The 26,427-nt window shown below is 44.2% G+C and overlaps 2 protein-coding genes across 6 annotated transcripts in view; one reads left to right on the plus strand and one right to left on the minus strand.

Moving 5' to 3' along the window:
- The window catches only part of STK32C (serine/threonine kinase 32C), a 407,303-nt gene extending 402,221 nt beyond the window's left edge, over nucleotides 1-5,082 (minus strand). For both annotated transcript variants that reach the window (XM_073546389.1, XM_073546387.1), the window contains exon 1: nucleotides 4,686-5,082. In XM_073546389.1, the coding sequence (XP_073402490.1) occupies nucleotides 4,686-4,790 (105 nt within the window). In that variant the 5' untranslated portion in view covers nucleotides 4,791-5,082. The remainder of the gene's footprint in view (nucleotides 1-4,685) is intronic.
- Nucleotides 1-26,427, plus strand: part of LRRC27 (leucine rich repeat containing 27) — a 321,234-nt gene that overhangs the window by 181,413 nt on the left and 113,394 nt on the right. The gene's annotated exons all lie outside the window — the stretch shown is intronic.

Here is a 26,427-nt window from a genome sequence, read left to right on the forward strand (position 1 = left end):
TTTCTCCAGGGCTGAGCGTGCCCCAACCTTTGTCCATTCAGCCTGATTCTGTTACTCAAGTAGAACCAAATGATATTCCCAGTTTACGACGTTCAGAGCGTTCAACAGCAGGATAACCCCCTCACCGATTTGATCAGGACAGTTTTGTGAATGTCAACGCACACCTCAAGAACTCTCGCCCGTGCAATGGCAATCACAAAGAGAGGAAGAATGTAAGGGGAAGGAACTAACTAGGCATGTCTCCTCCGTGAAAGGTCCGGAACCGTCAGGGCTGTCACCTATATTGCAGGGTAGAAAGCTTGAGACTCCAGATCGTACGCTGTGTTTGAGAAAAGGGGGCGTGGCTAAGCGGACAGAGCTGCAGCACGCAAGTGACCAGACAGTTTGGGTGGGAACTTTGGGCACACGGGACGCCTGTGAGGTAAAATCAGCTGAGAGGCGTCTGGGCAGAGCAGAGCAGAGACTTGGCTGGCATTTTTTAACGTTTTGATAGGAGACCGTCGACTGAGTACCGCTCAGACACCGCTGTCCCAACTGACATCACTGCCCTCGCTGAGACCGCTGACACAGCCGACGTGTGTCGATTTGGCACAGCGAACCGGGCTGCCCATTGTGAACTGTGTTTGGGCAGTGCTGCAAATCTCCGTAGTGTTGGGACACTCACCACTGAGGATAAGGACAAATTCCTCTTCATGACCTCATCTGAATATTATCCCTCCATTTTCTCCCTGCGTGAAGTTTTTGCTGTATAATAAACCCCTTTCACCTTTGGTCTGTGTTCAGTCCGTTACTGCATCCTACGAGCCTGCAATATGTAGGGGACGGTTTCTGGAAATCCTATTTACTTGACATGGAAAAATATCATGCTGAACATGGATGGCCCTTGCTGTTGGCATTCCAATCGAGCTGAGAAATATCACGTTCCATATTTGCATCATCAGACGGTAATCTCCCAGCATGGGTTTTGGTTAATTACAGATCTTGATATCTTAATTAAAAAGTAGAGCAGTTTCCTACTCCCCTGTCTTATAGAAAAGTAGCATGTCTGTACTCAAGCAGAATAGCAGAAGCAAAAATAAGGTCATATGGCATTTGAGTGCAATGGATCAGATTTGTAAAAGTGATGTGCAAGTTTTCTTATTGGGTGGAGAATTTGTATGCTTGCAGTAACCTTCATATTGTGGGAGCTCACAGGGACTCAATACTCCAAGGAAAACTGTATGACATCCAATGTGGCTGATTTGGAAGATCAAATATGGATTGTCACCCAGGTTTCCCACATTCCTAAAATAGCAAATGTGTCTAGAGTGAGAATAATGCAGTCGACCACCATATAATTACATGTCTGTCCAGTCATGTATTTGGGAAAACTAAATGAAAATCACACTATTGTAGATTTCGTAGTTTTGCCTTAACTAATTTAAAAATTTGAGTCTTTTAGAGAGAAGGCTATTTCCGCATTATGACAGAACTAGCTTGGACGGTCGTTGGGGCAATTTCAGAAAAAGCAAGCTGGTCAAATGTAAATATATTTCATGAGCTGATGAACACAGACAGGTGTTTATTGTATTACCAATGTACATATATAGTTTTGATAAGTAGAGGCCAAAAAATGTTTTCCGGTTGAGGTGCCACCTGCAGGTCATGGTGTCTTTCTGCAGGTTTATGAAAATGAATATTTAAACTGTATTTAGTGATAAAATCGTGAATTGTGGTTTGTTTGGCTGTTCTCTTGCTGAAGGGAGCAAGTTTACCTTTCAAATGGTGTATCATTTGTGTGTGTGGGGCGAAGTAATCAGCGAAAAAACAGTGCATGTTTACAAATGCGTTGGCAGTGTGCTTTGGGGTACTGTGGTGCCACCTGCAGGTTGTTTTTCCTTACTGCAGGTTTATGAAAATTAATGTTTAAACTGTATTTTGTGATCAAATCGTGGATGTGTGGTTTGTTTGGCTATTTTCTTGCTGAAGAGGGGCAAGTTTACCTTTCAAATGGTGTATCATTTGTGTGTGTGGGTGCAGTATGAACGGAGATACAAAGGAATCACCGAAAAACTGTGTTTAGAAATAATTGAATAGATAATGACATCAGGATGGTAACCATTACAAACATGATCCTGGTGTATCAGCGGTGATATTACAGACATGATCCTGGGGTATCAGCAGTGACATTACTAACATGGTGCTACGGGCTGGCGGAGCGCACCAAATAAGCACATGCTAAAAAGGAAGAAAAAAATGTTTATAAAATGGAAAGAGGGAGGCATATCTAAAGAAGAATATAATGCTGTCTGCAGAACCTGCAGGGCACAAATCAGATTATCTAAAGCTGAAAATGAATTGAGGCTTGCAAGAGATGTCAAAAGCAATAATAAAGGATTTTGGGGATATGTCAAAAGTAAAAGAAAAGTCAAAGATGCTATAGGATTTTTACAGGATGAAAATGATGAAATGGTAAGACAGGATGTTGAGAAGGCTGAACTTTTAAATTCCTATTTTGCATCTGTTTTCTCTCAGAAAGGAAATGTAACATCAACTGTTATTCACTGTCCTATTAAGGGAATAGAAGAATCCAGGATATCTATAAACAGAAAGATAGTGAGGAAACACTTAGCTAACCTAAATGAATTCAAGTCTCCAGGTCCAGATGAATTACACCCCAGAGTACTGAAGGAGATAGCAGAAGAAATTTTTGAACCCCTCTCCATAATCTTTGAAAATTCTTGGAGAACAGGAGAAGTGCCAGAAGACTGGAGAAGAGCAAATGTTGTTCCTATCTTCAAAAAGGGGAAGAAGGTGGACCCAGGCAACTATAGGCCGGTGAGTCTGACTTCTATACCAGGAAAGATCTTTGAACAAATTATTAAACAACATGTATGTCAATACCTGGATAAGAATGAAGTGATTAAACAGAGTCAGCATGGGTTTGTAACTAATAAGTCATGTCAGACTAACTTAATTTCCTTCTATGACGGTATCACTGATTGGGTGGATCAAGGAAATGCTGTAGATATAGTATATCTTGACTTCAGCAAAGCATTTGACAAAGTCTCTCATACAATCCTTATTGAAAAAATGACTAAGTATGGAATGGACAAGGCAACTGTTAGGTGGATTCATAACTGGCTTAGTGATCGGACCCAAAGAGTGGTCATAAATGGCTGCACATCCAGTTGGAAGAATGTCTCAAGTGGGGTACCACAGGGCTCTGTCCTGGGCCCAGTATTGTTCAACATCTTTATCAACGATTTAGATGAAGGAATTGAGGGTAAACTGATTAAATTTGCTGATGACACAAAGTTAGGAGGGATAGCTAATACTAGAGAAGAGAGAGAGAGGATTCAAAAAGATTTAAATAAACTGGAGAAGTGGGCAGCAACTAACAGAATGGTTTTTAACAGGGAGAAATGCAAATTACTACATCTGGGCAATAAAATTGAAAAAAGCATATATAGAATGGGAGGAATAGGGCTAAGTGACAGCACATGTGAAAAAGACTTGGGTATACTAATAGATCACAGACTGAATATGAGTCAACAGTGTGATGCAGCAGCAAAAAAGGCAAATGCAATTCTAGGATGTATTAACAGAAGCATACAGTCTAGATCACGTGAAGTCATTATTTCCCTCTACTCCTCTTTGGTCAGACCTCATCTGGAATATTGTGTCCAGTTTTGGGCACCACATTTTAAAAAAGACATCAACAAACTGGAGCAAGTTCAGAAAAGAGCGACCAGAATGGTGACCGGTCTGCAAACCCTGTCTTATGAGGAAAGGTTGCAGGATTTGGGAATGTTTAGTTTGCAAAAGAGAAGACTGAGAGGAGACTTAATAGCTGTCTACAAATATCTAAAGGGCTGTCACATTGTAGAAGGATCAACTTTATTCTCATTTGCACAAGGAAAGACTAGAAGCAATGGGATGAAACTGAATGGGAGGAGACACAGATTAGATATTAGAAAAAACTTTTTGACAGTTAGAGTGATCAATGATTGGAACAAGCTGCCACGAGAAGTGGTGAGTTCTCCTTCAATGGAAGTCTTCAAACAGAGGCTGGACAGACATCTGACTGGGATGATTTAGCAAATCCTGCTTTGAGCAGGGGGTTGGACCAGATGGCCCAGGAGGTCTCTTCCAACTCTAAGATTCTATGATTCTATGATTCTATGAAATAATAAAGGTGGTAAGAGGTGCGTTCGCAGCCCGGGGTCCACTGTGCAAATAACGGATCCACGCAAAACGGACGTCTGAATGATGCCTTAAACAAAGTAAATAATGAACAATGATGTTTTCAAATGCACAAGTAACTACAGATGTAGCAGAACTTCGTGTCGCTTTAAAACTTTGAACTTCCGTCCTATTTAAACCAAACCCAGCGATATCGCGCGGTGATGTCACAGAGCTCAGCTCTGCTATAGTAGCAGGTAACCTCATTTTTGCCCAGTTATACATTTACTACTTTAACAGCTGAGCTGCTATTGTATCTGTTCACTAGATGATGATTCTACAATGTAGCAGATACTATTAACCCAGCAAATACTCTGGAACCCAAACTTGCGAAAGTTGATGCTGCCATCAATTTTTTTAATTTTTAGGCTTTGCAACTGTCAGAAAGTGTCAAAGCAAAAAGCAGAATAAAAATGCAAGCCCCTCCATTGCATATATAACACACCCTTCCTTGTACTTACCATCCTCCTTCTCGTCAAACACTGGTCTTTTGGAGGAAGTGTTGGCCCCCATCCTTTTCTTCCACTTGTTCCAGTGAAACATTGATGCAGAGGTGGAGATAGCATTCCCTATCTCCTGCAAATGGAAGGGAGAGATGTTCAGAAGGCAAGCTTCAGATCCCAGATAGAGACTCAGGTAGAGACTCAGGTAGAGACTCAGCTCTTCAGTGCTTCCTCCAGGGGGTCCTATTGTGTGTAAGGGGGGCTGCACTCCTACATCCTGATCAGCACCATGGACAGCTCTGATGTAGAGAGGTACCCTGACACTGGGGTTTCCCTGCCAGCATTAAGAAGTGCCCTTGTTCCCTGTGCTCTTAAGTGCACTGCTTCTCATGCTAGCTGCATGCTGCTCTCTCCTTACTGTGGGAATTAATGGACTCAGAACCTAATGAGGCTCACTGCTGCCACCATCAGGCAATAAGGAGAACTGCATGCAGTTTTTTAAAACCCATAGTGATACCTTAACAATATTTTATATACTAAAACCAAGTAAACTTAAAGGGGTTGTCTGGCCTTAAACTACAAGTCACTCTACGTGACCGCAGACTTGTGTATCCTCATATTGTGCGCACTCTGAGGATTCTCCAACAGATGTATAACCCCAACTATACATGCGGTCACATGCCGAGTAGACGTGCGCGGCCTCACTCAATGCAGGTGTATTGAACAAGACAGGATAAAGTCTAGTTGGAATGTGGCTGAAAGTGTGCACATCACATAGTTAAGATCACATGACCGCCCATTCCCGCTGCTGGCACCTTGCAGTGTGCTCGGAATGTGAGGATTCACAAGTCTGCAGTCACATAGAGTGACCCCCAAGGCCGGACAACCCCTTTAACATTTTAAAAATTAATTAATTTCAGCTTCAGTAAAATCTTAAAAGGACTTATAGATTGTGATTTCTTAGTCTTATTATATACTTGCTTCTTGAAGTATCCAATAACCTAAAATCCATTACATTCAATGGAATGTTATATTTTTGAGTTATGCTATCATATGGGTATTCACACTGAACATACTAGTTATTGATTCGGAATCAAGAAACATGTGAAATTGCTCCCTTTGTTTTATTGGATCTCATTTATGTGACAATTGGTTGTTGCTACTTTTTAATTCTTTTCATATTAACGTTTGCTGATCCATGGTACTTCCATGGTACTTCCATGGTACTTCATATGCTGATTTACAGTTTGCACACCTTATCATCACTGTCTAAATTCCCTAACTTTATGCCTTTTGTAATGTGGGAGGAAACCGGAGTGACCGGAGGAAACCCACACAAACACGGGGAGAACATACAAACTCCTTGCAGTTGTTGTCATGGGTGGGATTCGAGCCCAGGACTCCAGCGCTGCAAAGCTGCAGTGCTATCCACTAAGCCACCGTGCTGCCCCTCTATATAGATATCTGTTGGGTAATAAATTATTACTAATAATGTGTCGGTGCAACAACTATTACTGCAAGCAAATGATTTCTGTAACTCTCGATCAGACGTCTTCCCCGTCCATAGGTATTTTGGTCGACTCCTCCTAAGCAACCTTCTCCAGTGTGTCTTCTCCAGACTGCAGGTTTCTGCTCCTTCCACAGATGTTACACAGGATTTAGATCAGGGCTCACAGAAGTCAATTCCAGTATTTTAATGCTCTGCTCTTAGCCATTCTTGGATGATTTTAGCTGTGTTTTGGTTCATTATCCTGTTGGGGGACCCGTGACCTGTTACTCAGACCAAGCTTTCTGAAACTGGGCAGCACATTTGGCTTTAGAATTCCATGATAGTCCTCAGATTTCATTCTACCCTGCACAGATTCAAGACATCTTGTGCCAGATGCAGCAAATCAGCCTCAACACATAGCCAAGCTTCCTGCATGTTTCACAGTAGGTACAATGTTCTTTCCTTAATATGATTCATTTTTGTGTCTGTAAACATGAGCTGATATGATTTGCCAAAAAGCTCTAATTTTGTCTCATCTGTCCAATCAACATTCTTCCAAGAACTTTGTGACTTGTCAATATGCATTTTGGAAAATTCCAACCTCACTATTTTATAATTTGTTTTCAACAGTGGTTTCCTCCTTTGTCATCTTCTATGAAGTGCACTTTGGCCAAGACAGCGATAGATGGTGCAATCTTACGCTGATGTACCTGGACCTTGGAGTTCACCTCTAATCTCTTCGGACATTGTTCTGAGCTCTTCGATTACCATTCATATTTCCGTCTTTTGAATTTGTTACCAATTTTCCTCTTGCTGTCATGTCTCAGGAGGTTGGCAACAGACCCATAGACTGTAAACTTCTGAATAATATGTGTGACTGTAGTAACAGTAACATCAAGCAGGTTGGAGATGGTCTTATAACCTTTACCTGTAACATGTTTGTCTATAATTTTCTTTCTAATCTCCTGAGACAACTCTCTCCTTAGCTTTCTTTGGTCCATGTTCAGTGTGGTACACACCATGATACCAAAAAGCAGAGTAACTACTTTTCACCCTTCAAATAGGCAGACTGACTGATTACAAGTTTGTAGACACCTGTGATGCTAATTACAGGATACACCTTAGTCTATCATGTCCCTATGGTTAATTTTCAATCTTTTGTACACGTACAGTGGGGCAAAAAAGTATTTAGTCAGTCAGCAATAGTGCAAGTTCCACCACTTAAAAAGATGAGAGGCGTCTGTAATTTACATCATAGGTAGACCTCAACTATGGGAGACAAACTGAGAAAAAAAAATCCAGAAAATCACATTGTCTGTTTTTTTTTCATTTTATTTGCATATTATGGTGGAAAATAAGTATTTGGTCAGAAACAAGCAATCAAGATTTCTGGCTCTCACAGACCTGTAACTTCTTCTTTAAGAGTCTCCTCTTTCCTCCACTCATTACCTGTAGTAATGGCACCTGTTTAAACTTGTTATCAGTATAAAAAGACACCTGTGCACACCCTCAATCAGTCTGACTCCAAACTCCACTATGGTGAAGACCAAAGAGCTGTCAAAGGACACCAGAAACAAAATTGTAGCCCTGCACCAGGCTGGGAAGACTGAATCTGCAATAGCCAACCAGCTTGGAGTGAAGAAATCAACTGTGGGAGCAATAATTAGAAAATGGAAGACATACAAGACCACTGATAATCTCCCTCAATCTGGTGCTCCACGCAAAATCCCACCCCGTGGGGTCAGAATGATCACAAGAACGGTGAGCAAAAATCCCAGAACCACGTGGAGGGACCTAGTGAATGAACTGCAGAGAGCTGGGACCAATGTAACAAGGCCTACCATAAGTAACACAATACGTCACCATGGACTCAGATCCTGCAGTGCCAGACGTGTCCCACTGCTTAAGCCTGTACATGTCCGGGCCCGTCTAGAGAGCATTTGGATGATCCAGAGGAGTTTTGGGAGAATGTCCTATGGTCTGATGAAACCAAACTGGAACTGTTTGGTAGAAACACAACTTGTTGTGTTTGGAGGAAAAAGAATACTGAGTTGCATCCATCAAACACCATACCTACTGTAAAGTATGGTGGTGGAAACATCATGCTTTGGGGCTGTTTCTCTGCAAAGGGGCCAGGACGACTGATCCGGGTACATGAAAGAATGAATGGGGCCATGTATCGTGAGATTTTGAGTGCAAACCTCCTTCCATCAGCAAGGGCATTGAATATGAAACGTGGCTGGGTCTTTCAACATGACAATGATCCAAAGCACACCGCCAGGGCAACGAAGGAGTGGCTTCGTAAGAAGCATTTCAAGGTCCTGGAGTGGCCTAGCCAGTCTCCAGATCTCAACCCTATAGAAAACCTTTGGAGGGAGTTGAAAGTCCGTGTTGCCAAGCGAAAAGCCAAAAACATCACTGCTCTAGAGGAGATCTGCATGGAGGAATGGGCCAACATACCAACAACAGTGTGTGGCAACCTTGTGAAGACTTAAAGAAAATGTTTGACCTCTGTCATTGCCAACAAAGGATATATCACAAAGTATTGAGATGAAATTTTGTTTCTGACCAAATACTTATTTTCCACCATAATATGCAAATAAAATGAAAAAAAAACAGACAATGTGATTTTCTGGATTTTTTTTTCTCAGTTTGTCTCCCATAGTTGAGGTCTACCTATGATGTAAATTACAGACGCCTATCATCTTTTTAAGTGGTGGAACTTGCACTATTGCTGACTGACTAAATACTTTTTTGCCCCACTGTATCATCATGTTTGTCCAGGCCATTTTCATTAGTTTGTTATTTTAAAACTTTGTTGAACCACAAATCAAAAGCAAGGTGTCACGTGTTTACAGAGAGGGGCCAGAAGACCGCAGCGTCTAATTTCACATACTCCTGCACTGATTAGAATCACTTCTTCATATTAAACAGTGCAGGTTCTTTTAGCAGTGCAGGGGTTAAAATGATCAGCTTAGAGTCTCTGAAACCTTCCTGCTTGGATAATCAAGGCTCTTCAGTATTTGCCACTCCTCTCTACTATATACAGCTCTGGCAAAAAAATTAAGAGACCACTGCCTAGTTTTATAAAAATCAGCTTCTCTACATGTCTGACAGCCATTCCATTCCAGTGTCAGTTGAATTCCAACCAGAGTGCACCTCATTCTACTTAATATGCTTCTGATTAGGTGATCACCTGAACCAAATCTTATTTAACGAAGGAAAGTATAAAAAACCCTGCTGTGGTGTTCACAATCATCTTGAAATAGCACAGCTGGATGGCAAAACAAGTGCTAGTAATATCCCAAAAGTAATAGGAATGAAAAAATAACTTTTAACCATGCCAAAGGAGTTGAAAAGAAAAGTCTTGAGTGAGGAAAAGAAGGGCTCAATTCTGGCTTTACTGGCAGAGGGATACAGTGAGCGTCATGTTGCCTCCATCCTTAAAATTTCTAAGACGGCAGTCCATTACAACAGGGTCAAGCAGCAGACATTGGGGACAACAAAGCTACAGATCAGCAGAGGGCGAAAACGACTCTCCACTTTCCGGGATGACTGTCATCTTATTCGAATGTCACTCAGCAACCGCAGGATGACATCAAGTGACCTACAAAAGGAATGGCAGATGGCAGCTGGGGTGAAGTGCACGGCAAGTACAGTTCATAACAGACTCCTAGAGGCAGGGCTCAAGTCATGTAAAGCTAGGAAAACAGTTGATTCCTTCTGCTCAGTCAATGTTCTCCAACTCTGAGGACTTTTTTCCAGCAGAACAATGCACCTTGGCACACAGCTAGGTCAATCAATGTTTGGATGAAGGACCATATCACATCAAATCCCTGTCATGGCCAGCCCAATCTCCAGACCTGAACCCCATTGAAAACCTCTGAAATGTAATCAAGAGGAAGATGGATAGTCACAAGCCATTAAACAAAGAAGAACTGCTTACATTTTTGTACCATGAGTAGCATAAGGTCACCCAAAAGCAGAGTGAAAGACTGGTGGAAAGCAGCCAATACGCATGAAAGCTGTGCTTAAAAGTCATGGTTATTCCATAAGATATTGCTTTTTGAACTTCTCCTGAGTTAAAACATTAGTATTGTTGTTTCTATTTGATTATGAACTTGTTTTCTTAGCATTAGGTCTGCAAGCACTGCATTTTTTGTTATTTTGACCATTTCTCATTTTCTGAAAATAAATACAAAGTTTATTGCTGGGAAATTCAGAGACATGTTGTCAGTAGTTTATAGAATAGAGAGAAAAATCAGACAAACTGAAAATTTTGCAGTGGTCTCTTTATACTCGCCTCAGTCATTCTGGATTGCCAGTGTTAGCTTTTTGCTGCCTGGTGTAGAGTGGAGGATTCGGTTGTTAGTAGAGGCATTTAGAGTATTGATCTTTGACTGATGCTTTGTTTTGTGGCTTTGTGCAAATTCTCATCCTCTCCTATTTGGTTTTCCTTTCTTTTCTCCCTGGTGTTCCTCTCTGTTGTCTGTGAGTGCATATTTGCATGATTGCCATTTCATTTATCCATGTACGTCCTCCCTTGTTAGTATGGTTCGTGTATATACTGTACATACACTATTACTCCCACTTCCCTTGTTGGGGGAGAGGGACAGATATACGGCTGATTCAGGAATGCAGCAGGGAACGTAGCCCCTGTATCTTCATTAGAAGTAATCCGGGGAGCAGGGATAGCTAGGGCGCTCCTAGTGTTAGGGACAGCAAAGGAGCCCCTGGCCCCGTGTATTCTGACAACAGAGTTGTGACACAATGTCTGATTTTTTGTAAGTTTCAAGTTATTTCAGTAAACATTGCTTTTTTTTACTCTAACAAAAGGAAATCAAATATTTTGTCCCCGTGTGTATGTTTCTAATGGACGAAGGGGTGGCTTGGGGCAGCACACTGTTACAATCCATTTTTGGATCTGTGTCAGTTTGGGCTTCTCAGATATAAACTTTTTTCCTTTCTGGCCATCAGGGGTTAATGTCAGTTTTTCCCCCCCAGTGGCCGCTGGTGTTACTACATGTTTAGTTAGTCTGCTGGTGGTGACCACTCCCACCTTCCTATATAAGGTCACCTGGTGCATCAGCTGGCTGTTGGTTATGACAGGTCCTTTTTGGTTACCCACCATGGTGAAGACTGGAGCTACCTGGTGCAGTGGTGGTTCAGCTTGTCGGGAGCAGTGGTGGTTCTGCTGAAGAGAGGAGCTTTCTGGAGCAGTGGTGATTCTGCTGAAAGCTGAGTTCAGGAGCCCTACTCTGCTGCACAGTGCATTGGCAGCAGAGAAAGCTACGTGTTGTTTTGTTTAACCCTGTTTGTCGTATCTCCCCTTGGTGTTTTATTAGTGCAGCAGTGGGACCAGTGTCCGCACTTACCAATACTAGTGAGAGATAGGTGCAGGGTAAGTGAGGGACAAGGTATCCTGCTCGGCGACAGGTTGAAAGAAACTGTATAGGGACGTCAGGTTAGTCCAGGACTCAGCTGCAGCAGAGTGAAGGAGGTGTCCCTTTCCCCATTTCATTTAGCAGGGCTCGCCGTTGTAATTGTTTCCCCGGTGTTCCCTTGTTTGTTTGTCCAGTTGTTTGGTGACCAACCAATCGTCGGGTCGTGCCACGCAGGGCCAGTCACATATCGTGATACTCACTTTCAGAAACTTCTGGCAACAGCTCAACTGAGAGCAAAATGAATCAGTCAGCTATGTTGGAAGTGGCTGTGTCCTAGGGAAATTATGTCATGGAGGCACATCAGGCCATTTGTGAAATCTGACGTGGATCACAGCGGGGAGCAGCAGCCATAGGAGAAGGAGGCAGAGCCCTGCCAAACTGAGGTGTGTAACACTAATCCAATCACCAATCCTTTACATTCATCAGACTGAGAATCATTTGTATTAAACATTCTCATTATTTTCCAATTGGAACGATAAAAGATTTGTCTTCTGAACCAATTAGGAAAATATCTGGTATCATTGAATGCACAATGAATTTTAAAGCAAAAGTAAACCCTACATTAAATCCTATCTTGCTGCTACGATCAGATAATTCTCTGTGACACATTTTATACGACATCATAGGATACAGGGGCTTCTTTGAAAATGCAGATGCAAAAGTATTTCATCCCATTAAAGCATAAAAACCACATCACATCAAGGGAAATTAAATGTAAAGCAACTAAGCAGCTGTACATGATGTTCTCTATGGGCGCCCATACACATATTGGTTTGAATTTTGTGGGGGAGAACTTTGCTGTAAAAAAACACAATTGGTTTACCGCAAATGGTTTTGCGGTATTTGACTACGCGGTGAGTCCAGGGGATGCACGCGGTTTTAATGTGCTTCACTTGTATTTAACGCAGAGGCAGAAAACACATCGCAAATTGTAGTAAAATCAGAAGGAAATAACCTCTATATTGATGGCCTCCCTGATGGTACTGTGTGGTCCCACCTGCACTTATGCTTGGACCTTCAGAAAAAGGAACAACGCCCCATAATCACATTCATGATTCCCCAAACTATTATTATTAGTTGATTAATGATCACCTGGTGACTGCACACAGCAGAAGAAGTCATTATCTGAATGGAGATAATTATCAGGATTATGAGGTCTGGAGCAGGTGGCAGAGCTGTGAACCTTTGCAACAGAACTTCAAGTTTTATGGAGCTATATTCCAAACATTGAAGCTTTATTTGGTGCTTTATTAGGATCCATCTTTCTTTCTTATGAGGCATACGTTAAAAAACATACAAAATCTCTGAATTTATCTGTAGGAAATCGGAGACATTTGTTCATAAAATATGGACCCATCCTACAACGCAAATCCAAAATACGGCCATGCACAGGGGTCCTAAGGAGAAGCTCCAACTTAGTATCTATTGGATTTAAATTGAACCTTAATGTGCATCAACAATTCTTCAGATTTTCTCGGATAATTTGAGTTTTTCAGTAGCAGATTTTGCAGCGTATTCATGGCCAAATCTGAATGTGGATTTGCTCCACATTTCACCCATGGTCCCATGTAGTGTAAATACTGCATTTTGTTGTGCCGAAAATATGCTGTGTTTAATTGTCCAAGCATAGCGGATAGGATTTCATGAGAACTCCTGCCCAACTGTGTGTTTTTGGTGTATATTTTCTCTAACGGCTTCTGTGTGGAACCTGACATATGCATCGAAAAAACACAGCTGCAATTGTAAGCGCAGAATAAAAGCTTTTCTGTATTAAAAAAGACACCTAAAAAAAACTGCTTCAAATCTGCACCAAAAATAGATTAAAAAAAAGGGGAAAGTGCAGAAAAACAATTCACTAATCAGAGAAGATTGTTATTACGTATTTTGATGATGGACACCTGCAAAAAAAAGAAGGAAAAAAGCAGCATTTACGCTTCAGCGATGATTATTTGGTGCAGTTTTGCTTTCGATGCTGCACATTTTCTGTAGTATTTTTGCACCCATTAGCTAATTAAGGTTCCTTACATTTTTTTTTGCTGCATTTTAGCATTTTTTTTTTAAATGAAGGATTTTGTCTCTTTTTGATATTTTATGTTTTAAATAAAAACTATTTTGCGTTGGAGACTTGCTGTTCGCTCAGTCATCTAACTTTGAAAAAAAGGCATCGATAAAGTGTTGTGCGGATCATGATCATTTTTACATCTCATTCAATTCTATGGGGGAAAATGCAAATAAAATGCATATTTACAGCAAGAGGAATTCATGTGCTGCTGATTTCAAAATAGCATCCGGCGGGTCGGTGTAAAAAGAGGATGGTGGGCATGAGATTTAGATCATTCCCATACAGGAACTGTAATGCACTGCCTTTTTGCGTATACAATCATAGAATCATAGAATGGTAGAGTTGGAAGGGACCTCCTGGGCCATCTGGTCCAACCCCCTGCTCAAAGCAGGATTCGCTAAATCATCCCAGACAGATGTCTGTCCAGCCTCTGTTTGAAGACTTCTATTGAAGGAGAACTCACCACCTCCAGTGGCAGCCTGTTCCACTCATTGATCACTCTGTCAAAAAGTTTTTTCTAATATCTAATCTGTCTCCTCCCATTCAGTTTCATCCCATTGCTTCTAGTCTTTCCTTGTGCAAATGAGAATAAAGTTGATCCTTCTACAATGTGACAGCCCTTTAGGTATGAAAATATATTGAGGAAAAAAGGCACCAAATACTCATCGTACGCACAATTTTTCCAAAACCCAATCCACATTGATTTTCAGTGTAGATGGAAAATGTGCAACTCTTGAGTTTTTTTTTTGTTATTACTGAGCTCAATGATGATGGATTGAAACAGTGATGAAAACTGATGTCAATTCTAAACCAGTTTCAATCTATCGCAAAGCAAAGAAAATATTGCAGATCCCATGCAGCAGTAAATCCGGCCTAGGGCTCTGTTCACATCCGCATTAGGAATTCATTCATCCCGTTATCAGAACAGAAACACAGAATTCATCCAATAGACCGTCTTCTCACATAACAGACACAAACAGCTCCAGACGGACCCCATCGACTTTAATCAGACCTTCAGAGCAGCTGTGAACACAGTCTAAGCCATTACCTACATAGCCCAGATTTGTTTTTAGTTTTTTTTCCCCCATCTCAGTCAGAGACACAATTGAATTGTAAAGAATGGAGAATATAAATAATGGCGACTAAGTGTGAATGCAGCCCTCAATTTCCCAATGAAACTAGAGGGATCTCCAAGAAATATTTCTGAAATATTTTATGTAGATGAAGTAAACACAGGTATTAAAGCAATTAATAAATCCGGATAGATAGTGGGAGGATCAGCCGACAGTGCAATGTGTATGGGGCCCTCCCGGGGGTCTTGGGAGAGAAGGATCCAACCTGCTGAATTTCAGTAGCTGATCCTTTCCTTTACCCCGTAGATAAGATGCTGCAAGATTTAAAGAGAACACAGGATCCTGCGTATAGGGGAATCAGGAGGGATAGCTGTCGGCCATACGAAACGTTAAATGGCTTTATAAATTTCTACAATTTTTAGCTGCTGTCCTGACAACACGATTAAACAAAGCTGTTTGGTTCTCAGATTTTTGCAAACTGTAACAAGACATATGAAGGTAGTATCCCGCCAGGGATTTCTTCAATAACATTATCATAGAAATGAGTTATTATGCTTTGCTTATATAGCACTATCATATTGGGGCACACAATCTACATTCCATATCAGTATGTCTTTGGAAAGTGGGAGGAAAATGGAGAACCTGGAGGAAACCCACACAAACACGGGGAGAACATACAAACTTTGCAGATGTTGTTCTTGGTGGGATTTGAATACAGGACCCCAGCGCTGCAAGGCTGCAGTGCTAAGCCCATGTTCATTTAAAATGAGTTTGAAGGCCATTGTTTTTCTTTTTTTCTTTTTCCTTTTCCTTTCTGCTTTTCTTTTTCCTTTTCCTTTCTGCTTTTCCTTTTACATGTTCTGCAACAGCCAAGAAGTGTGATAATGAAGGGAGCAAAAACTGAGAATATAGAAATTTATAGGGATGCAATTTGATACTTGAATTTTTAAAATAAGAGAGAAAAATAATATTTAGAAGTGGGCTCTACTTTTAATGTCTTTCTCAGGCGGATTCCACTAGGAATCCGTCTGAAAAAATGTTGCGGTAGCGCCCCATTAAAATGAACGTAGTGGACAGCAATGTAAAAACGAAATTACGGTACACAAACTTCGTCATATGTTACCTCTTTTATCCACTTCAGGGATCAAGAAGCCTGCAATGGTTTAAAGTAGTAACATGCTCTTTGCTTGGGAGGCTTCCCCTCGTTAGCTGTACTCTCTCTATAAATTCACAGCGGTGTCGCCACAAAGCCGAGACAGCAAAGCCGAGTCTTCCCAAGCAAAATCGCTACAGGAAAACATCGGTCCTTGCTTTCCTGAGGCAGTTTCACCGGCGGCTTTACCGTCGTTCTTTACTCTATATTGTGAAATATAAAGAATGGGCTCAGAAGCCCGAAGAATTATTTCTCTTGACTGCTTCATTCTTTCTGATGTGACATAAGATGCACCCAGCAATGTCGTTTTTACATTGCTACTCATTACACTCTTATTCTAGGGTTCTTTTGCGGAGCTTTTTCAGGCGGATTCTAGGCATTGTGTGCACATAGCCTAACACCAGTCATAAAACTTTTCCGAACTGCGGTCACTTATCTTTTCATGTTGTTTGCGTGGTATTCGATCTTACTATTGAAAAGAAGCATTTGTATAAACACAGGATTGTTGTGCATTACAAGTATTTTGTTTATTGCTTTGCTTAATATAGCACCATCATATTCTGCAACACTTTACAGACATCATCATCGCTGTCCCCATTGGGGCTCACAATTTAAATTCCCAATTAGTGTGTCTTTGGATGATTAAGTAAATGCAATGCCAGATCCATGATTTCACAACTCATGAAAAAATGAGTCATTTGTGTTTTTAACTGAGAAAACGAATTTAATGCCAAACTCATTAACACGCCGAGTAACTGTTCTTCAATATACACATGTAACCAGCACCTAAGCTTTTTTGCTCAAAATTGTGATGCTAGTCACTACTCACGGACAGGCTGTGAGGCAGAAGAGTCAGACATTCCAGGGTCAATATTGAGACAGTACGTAGATAACTATGGGAAAAGACAAAGGCGTAAGTCAGGTAACAGTTCAGGGTCAATGACAGGATATAGCAGAGCAGAAGCCAAAGGACAAGACAAAGGGGTAGTCAGAACACCGTCCAAAGGGTCAGGCAGCAGAAAATCAGAACTCAGCGCAACAGAATCAGGTAAACACCCACCAGTAAGCACAAACTATGTCTGGCAGGGATCAGGGGCAGACAGCTCAGTTAAATAGGTATGCGATTACCAGAACACTGAACACCTACAAAAAGTCCTTCATGCCCCAGTTACAGTTTGGACAGCAGAGCTTTCAATCAAAGCACTAAAAGCCCAGCAAGCCCCTCAGTATTGGACAACCAAACTCTCAATCAAGACACAGACAGCTCAGCAAGACAGTTTCCATAGAACAGCATAGCAATCATTCACTAAGCTGAGGAGTCGTGACAACAATTTAAACTTTCACTGCAAAAAAGTGCAAAGCATTAATCTACCCAATTAATATCTATATTAAAGGGTTCCTTAGCATAGATATTGGGGCATACGGTGAAGGAAGAAACTATTGTACCACTATGCATTTTATCAGCTCTGTTTGGTTGCAGTAATGACAGGATATAGCCAATGACTGATCCAGGGCCGTCTTCAGGGACCTTACTGGTGTATGGAGCCAGGTGAACAGAAGTAAAGAGGATGGGCTTGGGACCCAGTCCAGGTTCCCCCTCTTGTACTTCTGTTCACTGTGCCCCAGGGTATAATAAAGTATTGGGCGCCGGCACAAGGCGGCCCCTTGAAGCTCTACAACCGTTAAAGCTGCACAGCTGTGCAACTCCAAGGGAGTCTCTCTGCCTCTTCTGTGACGCACTGGTGACGGCGTGTACATGATGATGGTATCACATACATGTTGGCATATATGCGCTACTCGCTAGGATATCAGTCCAGAAAAGGAACTGCAGGGGATAGTATGAGAGATAAGATTGAATTTTTTTAATAAAATTAATTAAATGGGCTTGGGGGGAAGCAAGTGATGATGAATTGAGGGTGTTCAACGGGGGACAGTGAATGCTGATGTATTAAGGTGGGAGAGGGCAAATAATGATGAACTTGGGGAGAGAGACAGCAAATGATAAATTGAAGGTGAGGAACAGCAAATAATGAATTGAGGGTGGGGACAGGGATCAGCAAATGATGAATTGAAGGTCGGGGTGGGGAGAGCAAATAATGATGAGAATGGGGTGATGGGGAGAGAAAATAATGATGAATTGAGGGTGGGGGCAAATGATGATGAATTGAGGCCAGGGGTCCAGCAAATTATAATGAATTGAGTGTGGGGGAGAGTAAATGAAGTGATACTGGGTAATGGGGGAAAGCAAATGATAATGAATTGAGGGTGGGGGACAACAAATGATGAATTGGGGTGGGGGAGATTAAATGATGAATTGAGATGAATTGAGTGTGAGTTAGAGCAAATGATCAATTGGGGTGGTGTGGTGGTAGGAGAGAGAGGACATGATATAATGAATTGAGGGAGTATGTAAAAATAAAGAATCAGGGGAGCAGGAGGTAAAGAGTGGGAGACATTGAGGATGAGAGAGTGTGACTGGTAATGAATTGGCATGAAGTGTAAAGGTGCTAATTAATATATTTATTGGGTGGGGAAAGTGGCTATTTATAGTTAGTGAGGGCACAGTGGTGGATTACAATTTATATTTGGAATGGTAGGTTGCATAATGAGTAATTATACATTAATGGTGGGTGAACATCTGTGTTCAGCTGTATAGTGAAGAAGTTGGGGAAAAAGCAATGCTCCAGATAACTGTTTGTTATTTTATGCAGAGACAAGTCCTGGTTGGAAAAACAGATGCCGGCCTGCGCTGGATGAAGAAGAAAAGCGAACATGAATATCTTCAACTGGAGATGTCACCAGTGAATCAGTGTGTTACCTGTACACTTACACTATACACTGTATACTACTGTATGTACAGACCTCATGTGTATAATGTCACCAGTGATCATTGTATTTATTACCTCTACACTTACACTATACACTGTATACTATGTAAAGAGCTCGTGTGTATAATGTCACCAGTGATCACTGTATTACCTTTACACTATACACTGCATACAGAGCTCCTGCGTATAATGTCACCCACTGGCGGACAAAGACAGAAAAGGGCCCCTGTGCAAGAACAATATATGGGTCCTTTGCAGGTCAAGAGCTCCTAAAAATGCCAAATTTCACCTGCTTTGGAGGTAGAAATGGGCCTCCTTACCTCTTGGGCCCCTGAGCAGCCATGCAGGTTGCATCAACGATATGTCTGCCCCTGATGTCACCAGTGATCACAGTGTAGGGAAGGTGACCTGACGGACGGACATGTCTGTAGGAAGAAGGGATGCTGGGTGCACTGTAGATGGACGTTTATAATAACAGAAGGGAAACAGCTGGGGGAAAATGGAATAGGAGTGCAGTACCTAAGTTTGACCACAAGATGGCAGGGGAGAGTGTGAGTACAGGACTTCGCAGCAGCTTATGACTTTAGAAACCACTTAGTCATGGGGGGCGGGGAGACAGGAACCCAGGAGGGGATTTCCCGAGGAGAGTGATAAATAGGACAGGAGAGGGTTCCAGTCCTGGGAGGAGCTCAGGAGGAGAAGAGACAGTGAAGGAGAACGAACAGCAGTGGGGAGCTCGACCAGGGGACTGAGGAAAAAAGAAGTCAGGGGGGTGGCCCCGACACGAAGAACCGCAGAACAGACGAGGCCCCGGGGGTACCAAATTGACGACGACCTCAGACTGGTGAAGTGCTGGTGGTAGTTAGGCCTAGGGCAGCCCCAGTGAAAGAGCCGTGAGGAACGTCACTACAACAGAAGGAAGATGCAGGTACCTGGGCCTGAATACGGAGAGCTGTAAAGGTGCTGCGGTGTATTGCTACGGTCGTCAGGAGGATGGCCAATAAACTCGGACCTGTTGTACCCGAAAATCTGCCTCCGTCTCATCTCTGTGTCGTCTGTGCGCGGTAAGCAGTGGACCACCCCCCAATCCGGGCTATTACTACATTTGGCGTAGTCGGCAGGATCACCTCCGCCAATACTACAACTTAAGCGGCAAGCCTGCGTCAGAAGAATCAAAAGGACTCGAGTTGCTTTATTTGTGGATTACAAATTTGAGACTTTGTTCCGGATCATTGGCTGTCATCAGAGGATCCGAGGCGGTACAAAAACTGGACAAAACGGCTGTGGTACGCCAGCGTCAGGAGGAGTCACAGGGTTTGCAGTTGTACTGGACGATCTGGGGATATATTGAATCCGCCCCCTCATGCTGGACCCTGGAAGATGGGTGGAGAGACCGACCACTGCCCCACCCAAGAGCAGGAGTGGCCCAGGTGGAGAGACCTGCTGCGGCTGTTTGGCCCATTCAGCTACTGGACACCGGACGGAATGCGACGCTGCAGCTGCCGTGCAAAAAAGAAACAGCCAACAGCACACGAATTGAGAAGGATGCACGTTCAAAAGGTCCCAGGACCCAAAGGAACCAACGTGTAGCCAAAAGACGAAAAGGGAACAGCATCCACTCCAGGTGAAGAGGTGAATATCTTTTATTCTGCCAAAAAGAGATACGACGTTTCGACCAGAAGGTCTTTATCAAGCTGCCGTGGTCTCGAGTCTCGTCGGGAGACCTGCCCCTGGGAGCCACTGACAATACCAATGACATCGGTCGGAGAAGAGGAGCGACAATGGGCCCCGCTGGAACAGCCACCGAAGGAATCTTCAGGGAGCCTCCCCGTGGAACCATCGGGCCTGGAGGCTGGCCCTGCTGGACGGCGGGGTGAAGATCCACGGCTGTTGAAGGAGCTGCGGGAAAGCCTGCTGGGAGCCGTGGTGCCGGGGAAGGTGAGTGTTCCCCCGGCCTCGCTGGCGGCATCGCAGGCAGATCCCGTCCCCACGCTCCATGCACAAGACAGGCCTCGGGGTCCCGACACCAGCCCTCGGCCTCCCCGCCCGACCTCCCACTCTGCAGTGATCCCAGCTCCGGACGACTCCATGGCCCCTGCCGGGCCGATTGACACCCCCGACAATGACCCCGAGCCACCCCGCCCGCCGGCACCTCGTCTCGTGTCGCCGAGGCGGAACCGATCCGCGGCCCCCCCTGCTGCGCTCCAGGGTTCGGTGGCAGCCTACCCATCGGGGCCTGCCATCACGTCGGCCCCACTCCCGGTCACCGCTGTAACCGGGCCTCCAGCCGCTGCAGCTGACTCACCGGCATCTGCGGTCGCCGCTGTTCCATCTGCGGCCTTGACTGCGGTCGACCCGCCGGTGCCCATGGCCACCTTGGTTCTGGTTGCGGCCTCCCCCGCGGCTGCTTCCACTTCACTCCCGGAGCCGGCTGCGGCCTGCTTGTCGGGCTCTGCGGCCTACTCACTGGGACCCGCGGCTTCCCCTGCCCATCGCCTGGCCCCAGCTGCAGCTAGGCTGCCAGAATCCGCGACCGTCTCTGCCCCGCTCTCGAACCTGACCGCGGCCCGCCCTCCGGACTCTGCGGCCTACACCAGACCCTCCGCTTGGGTTGTGGAGGTCATTGAGCAAAAGAAGGCCAGAGAGCAGGAGATCTGGGGGCTGCTCCACGAGAAAGGAGAGGCTGGCATGGCGGCTCCATGGTCCACCGGGCGGCTCGTACATACAAACATGGAGAAGGGCTACGGGTTCATTCGGGACCTCACAACAGGCCAAAAGGTATATCTTAATGTGACTTCCATCCGCCACGGCCGGGCACTGCAGGAGGGAGACCTGGTCTCCTACTACAAGGAGTACTGCCCCCTCCGGCTACTACGTGGTAGCAGTGGTCGCCTATCCCAAAGGCTACGAGCCCCCGTAAAAGAACCCACAGGGACACTTCAAGCATCCCGGGGACTTCACGACTGTGGAGTTCCCTGCTGAATTGGCGGAACATCGGCCATGAGGAGATGGCCCAGACTATCGGGATTTCGGTGCACTGTTGTGCAACCTACAGGACAGTTTCATGTCCAAGATAAGGAAAGATGTTTTTGTTGTTTTTTCCTGATACAGCAGGGATGCATATGGGAAAGTGCTCATGTTAAAGAAAGGGGGAGTACTCACGTTTTGTTTTGAAATTTTGTGCTTAAAGAAAAAGTTTAAAAAAAAGAGGAAAAAGGGGTAACTTATGCTAGTATTAAATTATGGTTAACCGTACAAACATTATACAAAAGTTGGTTTGATATGTAATATGTATAAGAACATGCAACAGGTCCCGGGTATGAGTTGTGACGAAGACGTTGACCATGACTTTTTTAAATTGATGGACAAACGGACGAGAGAGATTGAACCAGACAGTAGTCCTTCAGTCAGGTCCCCGACACCACGGACACCCCAGAAGGACAGGCGGGCGCTGACGATGACCTGATAGGCGTAGGGCCTCGGTCATGGCGTTCCGGACAGTTGAGGGTGACAAAAGGGGAGAGTAGTGGGAGGTACATGCCGTAGAGTAGTCCGGGTGGACCTAGCCAACCTGAAAAAAGTTGTCATGTGGCGTGCGCGCCGGCGAGTAGCTGTAGGCTGCTCGGAGCATGGTGCTCCCGGTTTGGCTCTGCCCCCCGCATTTGGCGGGTTTGGCCCAACAACCGGTCTGACAACAGACAGTGGAAAAGCTTCAGGATGACGAAGGTAGGGAATATGATTGTCGAGGACAACAATAGACAAAGGAAGGAGGAGTGTAGGGAAGGTGACCTGACGGACGGACTTGTCTGTAGGAAGAAGGGATGCTGGGAGCACTGTAGATGGATGTTTATAATAACAGAAGGGAAACAGCTGGGGAAAATGGAATAGGAGTGCAGTACCTAAGTTTGACCACAAGATGGCAGGGGGGAGCGTGAGTACAGGACTTGACAGCAGCTTATGGCTTTAGAAACCGCTTAGTCACGGGGGTCGGGGAGACAGGAACCCAGGAGGGGATTTCCCGAGGAGAGTGATAAATAGGACAGGAGAAGGTTCCAGGGGGTTCCAATCCTGGGAGGAGCTCAGGAGGAGAAGAGACAGTGAAGGAGAACGAACAGCAGTGGGGAGCGCGACCAGGGGACTGAGGAGAAAATAAGTCAGGGGGGTGGCCCCGACACGAAGAACAGCAGAACAGACGAGGCCCCGGGGGTACCAAATTGATGATGACCTCGGACTGATGAAGCGCTGGTGGTAGATAAACCTAGGGCAGCCCCAGTGAAAGAGCCGTGAGGAACGTCTCTGAGAGGGAATAAGAAGGAGGAACTTCAGTGTAACACAGTACTGCATGTACCTCAAGTAAGCGCTTGGAAGGAGACTACACAACCTATCTGCATAGAGAGATTCCTGAGTTGCTTCCAGGCTAATTAGCTCCTGTGCCATCTGTAATCGGGACCCTGGACTGCATTTGCCAAGTCAAAGTAAAGGTAAAGAAACTGCACCCTGTTGTGTCCTTGTCTTCTTCCTACAAACTCTCTGGCACTACTACATCTCTGTGCCAAACACTACACCCTCTTCCTCAACACCTACCCTCTTCATCTCCTCTGCCCTGGGACTACAGCCCTGCCTGTGGAGGGCTACACCATCATTGCTGCACCACACCATCTGTCCCAGAGGATCTGTCTGCAGCGTCGGCTTAACACCTTCATTGCCGAACACCACAGGTGGCGTCACGAATCATTCACTCATAAACTTTATTCCATCACTTTATCCCTTTTAAATGGGCGCCCAGGACCACGGACCGGGTCACCGCTGCTGTGACATTCCCCTCTGAGAGACCGGCCCGATACTGAGTACCCCACTGCCCTGGGAGGGCAATCCACATTCCCTTAAAGAAAATTAAAAAAAATATACCTTAAGAGAGTACTGGATATTTTAAGAAATGTTTAATAGGTTAGAGTAAAGTAAGACCCTACGAAAAGAGTCTATTTTCTCGTGGTCAAAGGCTGAAAATTTTTTTTAGCCAAAACAAAAGTTGCTTGCTATGTATGTGATCTGGTGTTTGATGGAAAATGTTAATGTGTGATTGGTAAGGACGTGGTGCAAAAGTGGAGCTTTTCCAAGAGTAGGCGGTGGGACTGTGGAAGGTTCAAGGGGTGGACTAATCATAAGTGGTGCTGGGGATGCGGGCAGGTGGAAGGAGGTGCGCAGGGTCCTGGTCCGGTGGCTATGAACTTCCAAAAATGGATCTTGCAAACATTTTTACTCAACTCTGATTCTAGTGTATGGCAGGTGGCACAACAGCTGACCCCTGCCTATTGGTGTCCAATCGAAAGAGGTCCACCGATATGCCACCAATCTCTATGCTGGGAACCTTTTGGTAAAAAAATAATGGACCTGATGAAAGATAACTAAAAATTCTGCTGTTATTCTGGTATATCTTTTCATTCTTTCAATATTTTGGATATTATTTTGCCATTTGTTGCGAAAATGTTTTTTATGTTTTTTATTGCATGAAATACATTCTATTTAAACAAACAAATAACAAGAAGAAATGGAGGCTGATACTGATTGGTAGTCACTGCAAGAGTGCACAAAATAACAGCCAAATAACTGACATTTGCACAATGATTCACTTAATTAAGATGAGCAATGGGATTTCTAAATGCTCGAGTCTCATCCCACATAACCTACATGACAGCAGTAACAATTGGTAATGAAAAAAAGGAAAAACACAAGAACAGTAGCAATGAATCTTTCCCTTTATGATTGTACAAAGAAGCTTTCTTCTATATGAGTAAAAAATGAAATTACTGATACCAAACCAAATACTGAATCATGACATTCTGCCGAACCACAACTCGATAGATAGATAATCGATACATAGATAATAGATAGATAATAGATAGATAATATATAGATAGATAATAGATAAATTATAAATAATAGATGATAGATAATAGATAGATTACAGATAGATACATAATAGATAGATATTCAATGAAAGAAGAAAGCAGCAGTATACTAGATTACTAGATGCAGGTTGCAAGCTACAGGGCACCGACTCTGTGCCACTCCACAGATATTCTTGAATAAGACTCAGACACTTAAAAGTGCTGCACAAGGCAAAGACGAATAAACCAATTTTTGTTTCCTACTACAATTCTGCAGTGCTGCAGTTTTTTGTACATATACTATGTGTGAGATTTGGGAAAATGATATTATTTTGATTTCTGATGGAATTCCCCATCAAGATAAGTTTGAACCAAAAATACTTGCTTCAGACCACTCAGGCCCCTCCCTTAGCATGCATTCCCCAAGGCCATAAAAAGCCATGCAATGTTTCCTTTTAATTAAAATGCCAAGAAGAAGCTCTTTGAAGCTCTTAACGCAAGTTTGTGAAATCTAGTGCAGCTACAGCCAAGCTATATTTATTTTGTCTAACTCACGCACTACAGGTCACAGCAAGGCTCTGAGGTATTGAATCTGGAAAATGACCTATAATAACAGAATGGAATATCTCTGAGCCTAGCCGAGCACATTCCTGGAACCGGCATTCCTTTTCCCACACGCCTATGTCCGGCAGCCACCTGTAGCCCCCTGTGTTACTGAGTTATAAAGCATAGCTACCAGGAATTACATACGGTAGGCATATTTAGTCTCTATTAGGGATGAGCGAGTATACTCGCCAGCATTCGGTACTCGGCGAGTAATGTGATACTCGTGGTACTCGAATCCTGGCGAGTATTTCACTACTCGCCTCGCAATATTCAGCACAGTCCCTGCACCGCCCAGCACAGTCCCCGCACAGCCCGGCACAGTTCCGCACAGGCCAGCACAGTCCCCGCACAGCCCGGCACAGTCCCCGCACAGCCCAGCACAGTCCCGCACAGTACCTGCACAGCCCAATGCAATCCTGCACAGGCCAGCACAGTCCCACACAGCCCAGCATAGTCCCTGCACAGCCCGCACAGTTCCTGCACAGCCCGCACAGGCCAGCACTGTCCCCGCACAGCCTGGCACAGTACCTGCTCAGCCCGCACAGGCCAGCACAGTCCCCGCACAACCTGGCACAGTCCCCGCACAGTACCTGCACAGCCCGCACAGTCCCCACACAGCCCAGCACAGTCCCGCCCAGGCCCCGCACTGTACCTGCACAGTCCAGCACAGTCCCCCACAGGCCAGCACAGTTCCCACCCATTACTCGCATTTCCCATAGACTTGCATTGGACTCGCTACTCGTTGCGAGTACCCGAGTATTAGGAGGTACTCGCAACGAGTACAGCGAGTCCAAATACTACACTACTCGCTCATCCCTAGTCTCTATGCGCAGATAAAATCCAGCAGAACCCAGTGGCGGTGCTGCCAACCCATTCAGAGCTTCGGGTGGAAAGAAATAGGCCATCCACGATTCAGAACAGTAAATCATATTCTCAGACATGGGAGGAGTGAGGCAGCCCAGTCCAGGGGTGGCAGCATAGTGTGGGAGAGAACAATCTAGGAGATATAAGGCAGCCCCTCATTTTTCATTTTGGACTTAGTTTTCTACTGTCAGGAGGACCCGCTATCTGTCGCGGCCAAGGGAACCACGTAACTAAGATTTGGATCTATGATCCATCAGCATCTCCCTGTGGTCAAATGCTACATAACACGGTAATTGCACTCCTGACTGTAAACTTGTATATTTGTTCTTGTATATATACCTGTATGTTTCTAG

Source organism: Dendrobates tinctorius, unplaced genomic scaffold, assembly GCF_039654945.1.
Source record: "Dendrobates tinctorius isolate UK_male_01 unplaced genomic scaffold, ASM3965494v1 ptg000147l, whole genome shotgun sequence".
Taxonomy (NCBI): domain Eukaryota; kingdom Metazoa; phylum Chordata; class Amphibia; order Anura; family Dendrobatidae; genus Dendrobates; species Dendrobates tinctorius.